Source organism: Scardinius erythrophthalmus (assembly GCF_964197995.2).
Source record: "Scardinius erythrophthalmus genome assembly, chromosome: 4".
Taxonomy (NCBI): Eukaryota; Metazoa; Chordata; class Actinopteri; order Cypriniformes; family Leuciscidae; genus Scardinius; species Scardinius erythrophthalmus.
Genome location: NC_138224.1, coordinates 11,624,794 through 11,635,726, shown reverse-complemented (window position 1 = coordinate 11,635,726; position 10,933 = coordinate 11,624,794). Strand labels below are relative to the sequence as shown.

The following is a 10,933-nucleotide window of genomic DNA, read 5'->3' as shown; positions in this document are numbered from 1 at the left end:
ATGAAACATTTAATATATATATAAATAGACGACATGTAGTATGGATAATGTTTTTATTTTTTTTGTGATAATCACAGAAAGGTGCCAAGACACATGAAAACCCTTGAATTATCAGGCAGAAAACATTTAAGTGAGGATAAAGCACATAAGAAGAAAACCCTTTTAGTTATAAGTCATGTAGCGAGGGGTGGCGCTGAACTTGGCGTAGGATTTGATGACCTTGTTCACAGCCTCCAGAAAGTCTTTCTCTGTGGCGATTTTTCTACGAGCTCTGATGGCGAACATCCCCGCCTCTGTACACACACTGCGAATCTCAGCACCTGAGAGGAGAATGTCCTGTTAACTATAGCTTGCAACAACAACATTGTTGAAAGCCTCCACATATGCGTCAGTTTAAGCCTATGCAAATATAGTCTATTTAAATTGTGTGCTATTTGCAATGTTTGTCAGTAAGAACTCACCTGTGCTGTTAGGACAGAGACGTGCAAGAAGCTCGAAGCGGATATCTCTTTCCACACTCATAGAACGGGCATGAATCTTGAAGATGTGAGTACGTCCCTAGAAATAGAGCATTACATACATTTACATATCTATCAGTTCAGAATGATGTTATATGATACCTGTCTATTTTTATGGTAGCTATTTTGTCGCTATTATAGCGAACACTTACTTCCAAGTCAGGCAGGCTGAACTCAATCTTTCTGTCCAGACGGCCAGGTCTCATCAGAGCAGGATCCAGGGTGTCTGGTCTGTTGGTGGCCATCAGGACTTTAATGTTTCCTCTGGGATCGAATCCGTCCAGCTGGTTAATCAGCTCCAGCATAGTTCTCTGGACTTCATTATCTCCTCCGGCTCCATCATCAAAACGGGCACCTGTAAGAGGGCAGAGTAAGCAAAGTCAGACTTCACTGAGATCATACAAAAACTGTTGTGACTGAGATGTTAAATGGATAGTCCACCCAAAAATGAAGATTCTGTCATTCATTCACCCTCATGTTGTTCCAAACCCATATGAATTTCTTTCTTCTGCTGAATGCAAAAGAAGATATTTTGTAGAAAGTTGGTAACCAAAGAGTTTGGTTCCATTGTATGGACAAATAAAAGTAAGTATATGAAGTATAAGTAATGTATATACTATATATATATATATATATATATATATATATATGTATACGAAGATAAGTAAGAAGATAATTTGAAGATTGTTGGTAGCCAAACAGTTTCGATTCCCATTGACATTTATTGTATAAACCAAAAATTAAATGGAATTCAATGGGAACTGAAATTGTTTGGTTTACCAAGATTTTTTAAAATATATTTTTTTGTGTTCAGCAGAAGAAAGAAATGCATGCAGGTCTGGAACAGCTGAGTAAATAATTACAGAATTACATTTTTTAAAACTACCTTCATAATAAAACTTCTAATATTATAGTCGGGTCTGGATTATAGATTCCCAGAGGAAGCTGAAATCATCCGATCTTGACTGTAGTATCAGGTTATTGCAAATAGAAATTCTTTACCTCCAATGGCGTCAATTTCATCAAAGAAGATCAGACAGGCTTTCTTAGTCCTTGCCATCTCAAACAATTCACGAACCATCCTGGCACCCTGGGTTAGACACAAAAGCATGGTATTATATAGATCTTACAAGCACCTAATTACAAAAAAAGCACTTTTTTTCTGAATAGAAAAAGCACTTACCTCTCCAACATACTTCTGAACAAGCTCGGATCCGATAACTCTTATGAAGCAGGCATCAGTGCGGTTAGCCACAGCTCGGGCACACAGGGTTTTCCCCGTACCGGGGGGCCCGAACAGCAACACACCCTTTGGAGGCTCAATACCCAGGTTCACAAAGCGCTCAGGCTGGAATTAAATAGATGGAGGTTGATTATAGAAACTATGTAATATCTTAAACATCTACAGACATATAATACCTTTGTTTATTACAGTACATTTGGATGCACTTATGACTCACATGGAGCAGAGGGGTCTCAACCACTTCTCTGAGCTTCTCGATCTGCTCTTTGCAGCCCCCAACATCACTGTAGGTCACATCAGGCTTCTCCTCCACCTGTTTACATACAGTACATCATTATTCCTACAGTATTGCCTTGATGAACTACATGATACTAAGCAACCTGAGCAGTTTCGTACCTGCATCATTGTGACAGTAGGATCGATTTTTGGAGGCAGTGGAATATGGATCTGATACTTGTTCCTGTCAACACTGTTAATAGATACACAACACCCCTTTAGATCAGATGCTACTCTGTAACATACAGAAATGAATGATCCATCATTTCCTGCTTACCCAACCCTCATTCCTTCTTCAATGTCAGTTGGTGCGACCTGATCGCTCAGGTCCACCACAAACTTGGCAAACTGTTTCACATTAATGATATACTTTGGATCCTCTGAGTCGGCATTGATTATCTTTGTGCATCTATGAACAAATAAAAAATATGCAGATTAGTATCATATCATTCAACCACTTTATAACATAAAACTTTTATAACATTGCATGTGTCCTTACTGTCACTCTTGATCAATTTAATGCATCTTTGCTATATAAAAATATTAATTTATTTGAAAAAAGAATGGTAGTGTATTCCAAAGCACATAATCTTCCAATAAATCTGAGGTCAACCCTTAATAACCCTACGTGTTTTTGTCGTCCGCTCATACCTGGCCACTTGCAGAGGCTGTTCACTCTGCAGAGTCTGTTTGTCTGCAGCCAGATCCCATAGTGCTGGAGGAGCCAGACCTGTATCAGACTCTTTAATACCTGTTAAGACACACATAACACCTCATCAATGCATTTGTTTTACTACGCATTGATCCACAAAACTAGTTCCCAACACCACAATGACAGTGCACCTACCAGTGAGCTCATTTATTTTCTTCAGAAGCTGTTGAATATCATCTTCTACTTGTTTAATCTGTCTGGAATATGTGCTTTGGCCCTATTCACACACACAAAAAAAAAAAATATATATAAACATAATATATATATATATATATATATATATATATATATATATATATATATATATATATGAAGTCTGAATGCCAAATCAGGCATTATTCTGTAGTAGGAATACTTACATAGGTTTTCAGGAGTGCAATATCTCCTTCATCCAAAGCTGAGAAATAAAACAGATCAAGATGAATAAATGAGATATGCATATGCCACATGATGATAGATTACTAAATTACCCAAATCAGTCAAGATAGTCAATTAACGCGTTTATTATTCAGTAAAAAGTTTGTTCAGGGCAACACAGACTCATTACACAGTAATGAGACATTTGACAACTCATGTTATGAACGTGCCAGAACAAATAGGTGGAATAATAACAATCACATAACATTAAAAGAGATTTAGCTTAGACAATTCGGATTTTGTTGACAAATTGTAACTGTTGTGCGGCTAGTCAACAAATGCTAACTTGTCTGCTAATTCGTTTCATTTAAATTTCAACCGAAAGTCATCGCAAATAATACCTCGAATTGGTTTGTCCTCTTTTTCCTCTTCTTTAACTTTACGTTGTTCGGTTCCTAAATAATCAGGCATGACTGCTTTCTTTCTTTGAAATAGACTCGGTTAATGACTGTAGAGGCGAGATTACACAGCAGGTTTTCAGACGATAGTCACAGGCGCTTTTGTGTTCCGGTGCATTAGGGAAAAGGAAACTGAGTTTACATTTCAACATAAAAGTTAGACCCCCACCCTCTATATTCTTTATATTGGACCAAAAAATGTATGGTCATACAGACAGTAAGATAGCTTTTATATAATTATGTAGTTAATTTTGCATTTGGCTTCTTTGACTTGACTGCACTGGCAGGACACATTGAGGGACTCTTGTTTTAAATCATAACCCCGCCTTGTTTGCCTTTAGCCATGTTATTGTTTTTATATCACAAATCTTCCACGGAGGGATTAATATTTGGTTTTTATAGTAAGTACATTATTTGGTTATCTTTTAAATGATATATACCTCGCAGTAAACACCTTGCCTTCTGTTATTGCATTTATCTTAAGCTAGTTAAGTTAACTGGCTAACTTAGCTTCAAACATTGGCTGCATTTTTGGCTCTTCCTTGTCGATGTCTGAATAAATACATATTTCTTGATATATAGGTCTTTGTATTTATTAGCGTATTGAGTACATTTATAGCCAGAAAGACTATGAAATTTGTCTTAAAACCTTCAATGAGGCTTATGATAAGAGTGTTGTGATCCACAGCTAAATGTTTTAATTACTAATATAATGAATCTTTCCCTTTTCCAGATCCAAGAATGCATCCATCACACCAATGCCTTAAGTGATCTGTGCTGTCAGGTAAACAAACCTGTTCACAAACCTGAAACAAACCATGTCTGTTTCTTCAAGCACAGTGGTATTTTAAATGCAATAACATTTCATCTGTTCACCATATGACATAAACCTATGTTATAGTCTTTGTATTTGAAATGCAATTACATTTCTTCAAATCAGCATGAACGACATGAACCTCAGCCCAGTGGGCATGGACCAGCTCAGTGTGCCCGTGAGTGCAAGTCACCTCGGCCTCCCCACATCCCCAACCCACAATCCCATCACCGCTCAAGGTCAGAACTTAAATGCCTCTTAGATGTGTACACATTGGCATGACATTTCTTTGGTCGGGTGTATGGAGAAGTAACACTATCTGGTTTTATTTCAGGCATGCCAGTCGCAATACCCAGCTTGGGCCCATCACTTGGGCCTCTTCCTTCTGCACTGTCCCTGATGTTACCCATGGGTCCTTTAGGGGACAGAAGTGTTATGTGTGGCCTTCCAGAGAGAAATTATACATTACCACCTCCTCCATACCCGCACCTGGAGAGCAGCTACTTCAGACATATCCTTCCAGGTAATGTTACGTGAAACCTGTTAAGATACACTAAGATACACTTAAACCAAGGGCTGACAATCTTTCCAGACCTAGGGATTTTTTTTTTATGAACTAACATATCTCTACAATCTTTGCAAGGATCCTGGATTCATTGTGCCACTTTATTGTCAAACAGAGAGAGAGAGAGATTTATGTTTGTTGAATCACTCAAAGATGAAATAAAAAAAAAAAACAGTATTAGACTATATATTTTAAAATGTGCTTAATTTGCTCTATAGCTTGTGTGTGTGTGTGTGTGTGTGTCATATAACATATAACATATATTACTTCTGCGAAAATACATTTTAAAATAAGGTGGAGAGAAATAATTTTGTATCATTTATGTTGACAGGAATACATTTTTATTGGATATAATATTTCTGCCAACAATACATTTTATATAAAGCTATAGAGCAAATTAATAATATTTAAAATACATTTTTAAATATAGAAAATGATTATTTTTAGTAAAGCTTTAGATAATAATCTAATTTGAAATACATTTTTATAAATTCTATATTTTAAAATGCATTTTATATATGCTTCATTTGCTCTAAAGCTGTATTTAAAATGTATTGTTGGCATATAGGATATATCCTATAAAATATTTTATTTCTGCTAAAATACATTTTAAAAAGCAAGTCAAGCACATTTAATATTCATTTTGAATTTTTGTTTGTCAGATCACTGACCCTGTGCAGTTTGCAGTACCTTCATGGAACGCCAGGGGGCGTTAAATCTATTTAATATCTGTGTTAGGACACCAATGAATCAAATGAATGAAATCTGGCCTTTTCTTATCTCTTTAGGTATTCTGTCATATTTGGCAGATCGTCCCCCTCCCCAATACATTCATCCCAGCAGCCTTAACATGGATGGGACTCTTTCCGTATCCAACAACAACCCCTCTGGCCTAGACCCTTACAGTGGCCCTGGTGGCCCTCTAGAACAAGGCCTGGTGACCTTAGACATACGGCAGGTGGGAGGCCAGGCTGATCTCCATCAGGGCGGTTCTCACGAAGTGCAGCTGGATGCCACTGGACTAACCATGGAGTCACGTGTCAGTAGTCCGATGTCTCCTGATGGAATGGAAGAGGACTTGGCCACCATGGAAGGTGTTGTGGTGGCAGAGACCCAGCAGCAGCTGGGTTCCAGACCTCAGCGTCATGAGGGTTTGACAGGTGTGGATTCTTCAGGAGGTGTTATGCCCCTGCATGGAGCAGGGCTGGAGCTGATGGAACAGGAGCACATGGGCGGCCGTGTAGGAACCAGAACTGCAGGGGCAGGCGGTCCAGGGACGCTGGGTGAAGCCTTGCACTCCACTGGAGAACTGAACTCTGGGGTGGTTAGTGTGGTGCTCACAGGGGCCATGGTGCCACAGACTCAACTAGAAACGGTATCTCTACACGGACCTTCAGGTATGGGACTCGAGCCTGTCAACGTGTCACCCATCACTGCAGAAGTGTCTCTTGGGCCGGACAACAGCCTGGTGCTGGTGAACTCTACATTACAACTAGAAGACTCAACATCTAATAAGGAAAACATGGCCACTGCATTCAACATATGTAAGTTTTACTTGGTGATTTTGAATTATGCAATGTGTTTCGTTCCAATTTCATGCGTTTTATTTTCATTTAGGGTGCACTTTATGTGAGCAGTCCTATCCTTCGGACTGCCCTGAGCACGGACCAGTCACATTCATCCCAGACACACCGATTCAGAGCAGAGCCCGCCTCTCTCTTCCCCGCCCCCTGTGTCTCCGCATTTCTGTTGCTGATGAGCCTATTGGTAAGTGAAGTTTTACTTTTTTTAAAGTTCAGTCCTTAAACACTGAAACTGTCAATCTGGCTGAGTCTGCATATATTAAGACTTCAGAACTATCCGACAGAAATTAAAGGAGTCATAACCTGCCATTTTCAATTTTCCACGAGAATCAATGTATGTTATGATTGCCTAACGATTATACACTGGCCGGGAAGCCGATATTTAAAAGTGAAGCGTTTGTTTACCTCAGGGTAAATAAACCAGCGCACGTGCACGCGCACTCAAATACGAGATTTTGATTTCAGCCCCGTCTTGATGTCATGACGGGTCAGGATATACCATATATGGACACCGCAAACCTATGCCGCGGGAAGGCATAGGTTATTATAAAATATATTTATTATAAAATATAATTATAAGTAATCACTAATATCAGCCAATAATCTACATGGTACCAATAAATTATGCACCTAGTTGTATAGCATCTTATTGCTGGTAAAACTTATTCAAAAACAGCTAACTACTTTCCATTTTTTGAAGATGTTTGGGTGAGTGACATTATCAGTTAGCTTGTTAGATGTAGTTAATGGGAAGTGAAGTCCGTTTGCTTTTGAAAACTGAAGATTTTGTCTTGCATTGCTAAAGGTAATTTTTGTTTTCTGCAGGGGTGTTTGCTAGAGAGACTATACCCTCCAGGACCTGCTTTGGGCCAATGGTTGGACAGCACTGTAGCAGTGTAGAACTTACAGACTGGTCTGACAAGGACACCCCTCAAATATGGAAGGTCCTTGCCACATTTCTAAATATATGTGAAGTAAATTGGCTAAACATTTTTACTTCTTTAATCTCTAGTTATACAAGTTTGGGGTTAGTAAGTTTTTTTTATATATATATAGAAAACGTAATACTTTTATTTAGCAAGGATGCATTAAATTGATCAAAAGTGACACTAAAGTGTTAAGACATTTATAATACAAAAGAAATATATTTCAAAACTTATTATTCATCAAAGAATCCTTAATGTTCCACAAAAATACTGAGCAGCACAACTGGTTTCAACATTGATAATAGTATAGAAATGTTTCTTGAACATATTAGAATGATTAATGGATATGGAAATTGTTGTATCATTTAAATGGAAAAAATATTTCACAATATTACTGTTTTTACTGTATTTTGGTTAAAAAAGAGCATAAGAGACTTTTGCATGGTAGCTAAATGGCCTCATCTACATATTTTATTCACTATTACACTGACATATCATGTTATAATCCCAAAAATGGCTTTAACAGTGTCTTTAATCTAATGTAGATGTTCCATAACGATATCCAAGAGTTCTGTATTGTGACGACAGATGAGCATGAATGCAACTGGATGATGTTTGTACGGAAAGCAAGGTAACCACCTCACTTTATCCTTAAAAAACTTTTCCCCATGTCACTTAAATCAGGAAGCTCTATATTGAAAATCATGCATGGTATGAAAACAATCAGGTAGTTGCGAACTAAAATCGACTCTTTTTTTCAGGACTACAGAGGAACAGAATCTCGTGGCGTATATTGACAACGGGAAACTTTATTTCTGCACATCCAGAGAGATTCTGCCAGATCAGGAGCTGCTGTTTTATTTTAGCAGGGACTATAGCAGACAACTAGGTGGGACTTCCTCCAGCATGTCCTAACTAGGAAGATAATTGTACCGTATATCCGTATATGATCTATTCAATGCTTCTATGTATGTCTGTATCTTTTCAGGTGTACCCAGAGTGCCAGAGGGCCAGATATGTCATTGTGGAAAAGAGTGTGCCTCTTTCACAGAGTTTAAATCTCACCTCAGCAGCCATGCCCAGAGCCATAGCCCCACCCAGGACCATTCCGCTCACACTACACACAGCCAATCCCAGTCGCAGGAGAAGGTGATCAATGAGCCGTCCCGGTCCGCTTCCTCCCCACAATGGCAGTGCCACTCAGACGTGAATGAACATTCCAGCAGCAACGGGCACGGTCGCGAGAGGAAGTTTAAATGTAGCATGTGCACACGAGCGTTCACTACGTCCACTAAGCTAAACGTGCATTTCATGGGTCACATGGGCATGAGACCACACAAGTGCAGCTACTGCAGCAAAGCCTTCAGTGATCCCAGCAATCTCAGAAAACACCTGAGAATCCACACAGGTACATGTGCATGTCTAGATGTTTACATATGAAAATGGCATTTGAAATGGTTATAATCCGTTTTTAAGTCAATATGAAATAAAAATGGATATTATCCTTTTAAGTTCCTTTTTTTATTCAATCCAAAGGGGGAAAAATGTCTTCATCAAATTGTAATAACAAGCTATATCAATATAATAACTAGGTAATAATAATTTTTGAATGCCAGTTCAATCTTGTTTTTAAATTAACTTTTGAAATGTTAATTTAACTTTTAAAAAATTCTATATTATATTATTATAATATAAATTATATATAAATATATACAGTATATGTATGCAAATATTTCTTAAATATATACATGCATGTGTGTGTATTTATATATACAAAATAATTATACACAGTACACACACATATATTATGTAAACACAAACTTATTTTGGATGCGATTAATCGCGATTAATCTTTTGACAGCCCTAATATATATATAATTGATATTTTTCTTTTTTTTGCTGCAGGTCAGAAGAATTTCAGGTGTACAGTATGTGGGAAGTCTTTCACTCAGAAAGCGCATGTGGAATCTCATATGGTTATACACACTGGTGCCAAGAACATTAAATGTGACCATTGTGACAAGATGTTTGTGCGGAAACAAGATCTCAAACAGCACATGTATTCACATTCACTGTAAGGCTGTATTTCATATTTTATTTTAAATATATATATATTCTAAATAATTATTATATTATATAAATAACATATGAAGGGTTCAGATGCAAAAGCCTCTAAGTGCCATCTGAAATTTTCTTCTAGAATGATCATTTTTATCACGCTTGTATATTTAAGTGCAGTAATTTCACTTAAATGACAATTAATAGGTCATTTTCATTGCCATTTAAGTGAAATTACTGAACTTAAATATATGAGCTTGATAAAAATGATCATTCTAGAAGAAAATTTCAGATGGCACTTAGAGGCTTTTCCATCTGAACTCTTCATATAATATTAGAAAATATAATTAATATAAACATTACGGTAACTATTAGTACATTTCATTATCCAATCAAATCCTGATGAATAAACTCTAGTCCTGCCCTACATTATTTTTCTTGTTGAATAATGTGTCATTCTGAACTTTCATATGTGACAGTACGGATATGAAATAGGTTGAGAATGCTGTTTCATGTTGACTTTAATAATCTCCATTATTCTAATATTCTAATAGCAACCTTGCTTTTTTCTTTGCTTATCTTTTCTCTATTTCAGAGACCGCCAGATAACCTGTCCAAAGTGTGACAAACAGTTCTTGAAGACCGACCATCTCAAAAAACACTTAAACTCTCACGACGGGAAACGGGACTTCATCTGTGAAAAGTGCAACAAGGGCTTTCTCACTAAATACCACCTCACACGCCACCTCAAAATCTGCAAGGGTCCAAAGATCGGTCGAGGCGCAGCGCAGGGTGAGGATGGGGAGGAGGAGGAAGATGATGAGGAAGATGAGGAGGAGGAAGAGAGGGAAGTTGAAGGACAGATCAATCCAGCCAATGAGGAGGAGTGTGGAATAGGCATGGGAGGATATACTTCTGAAAAAACTATGTAACTTTACTCTTAACAAACCAAGCCTTGTCTAGCCTGTTTGTCCTTTTTCGTGTGTTCTTGTTCTGCCCAGCAGCCTTTTATTCCTGTTGCCAAAATGTATCCCTGTGTCACCTGGCCAATAGAAATGAAATTAGATTTAAATGAGAAAAATTATGTTTTCAAGTCAACTGTCACAGTTAAATTGATAAATCACTTGTCTAAAAATGAACAAAAGACATTGCCTTTTTGTAATACATTTTTTTGTTATTGCATAAAATATTTGTTTACAGAGCACTTTTTTTTCCGTTAACTTGTTCACAGCAGCCATGCCTTTTCTATATTCTGTATTTATATTGTAAATAAACGAATATTAAATTTTGCATGCAAACATTGTCATTCATAATGAAAATAATATGCATTATAAATGATTGTTTCTAAATGAAAAATTATAATATTCTAGTCTATAATGCAAATGAAAAGCAGATGTTTCTAACAACAGGGTTTTATTGGTAA

General features: G+C 37.3%; 2 protein-coding genes across 3 annotated transcripts; one reads left to right on the top strand and one right to left on the bottom strand.

The window, feature by feature from the left end:
* Nucleotides 1-39: 39 nt before the first annotated feature.
* On the bottom strand, nt 40-3,868 carry psmc2 (proteasome 26S subunit, ATPase 2). The gene is made up of 12 exons (XM_081363806.1): nt 3,508-3,868; nt 3,109-3,146; nt 2,885-2,966; nt 2,689-2,788; nt 2,315-2,446; nt 2,158-2,230; nt 1,979-2,074; nt 1,702-1,866; nt 1,521-1,608; nt 671-873; nt 462-558; nt 40-320 (listed from the first exon to the last, which is right to left on the bottom strand). The coding sequence occupies exons 1-12, from the start codon at nt 3,575-3,577 to the stop codon at nt 163-165; spliced, it is 1,302 nt and encodes a 433-aa protein (XP_081219932.1). The 5' UTR covers nt 3,578-3,868; the 3' UTR covers nt 40-162.
* Nucleotides 3,860-10,805, top strand: prdm4 (PR domain containing 4). 2 transcript variants are annotated; one of them, XM_081363805.1, is made up of 12 exons: nt 3,860-3,965; nt 4,298-4,348; nt 4,505-4,617; nt 4,713-4,901; nt 5,732-6,487; nt 6,561-6,710; nt 7,352-7,470; nt 7,998-8,083; nt 8,214-8,341; nt 8,441-8,860; nt 9,358-9,526; nt 10,106-10,805. In XM_081363805.1, the coding sequence occupies exons 3-12, from the start codon at nt 4,506-4,508 to the stop codon at nt 10,440-10,442; spliced, it is 2,466 nt and encodes an 821-aa protein (XP_081219931.1). In that variant the 5' UTR covers nt 3,860-3,965; nt 4,298-4,348; nt 4,505; the 3' UTR covers nt 10,443-10,805. The 2 variants fall into 2 exon arrangements, with proteins under 2 accessions (XP_081219931.1, XP_081219930.1); XM_081363804.1 differs by having other exon boundaries at nt 3,894-3,965; nt 7,352-7,500.
* The last annotated feature ends 128 nt before the right edge of the window (nt 10,806-10,933 follow it).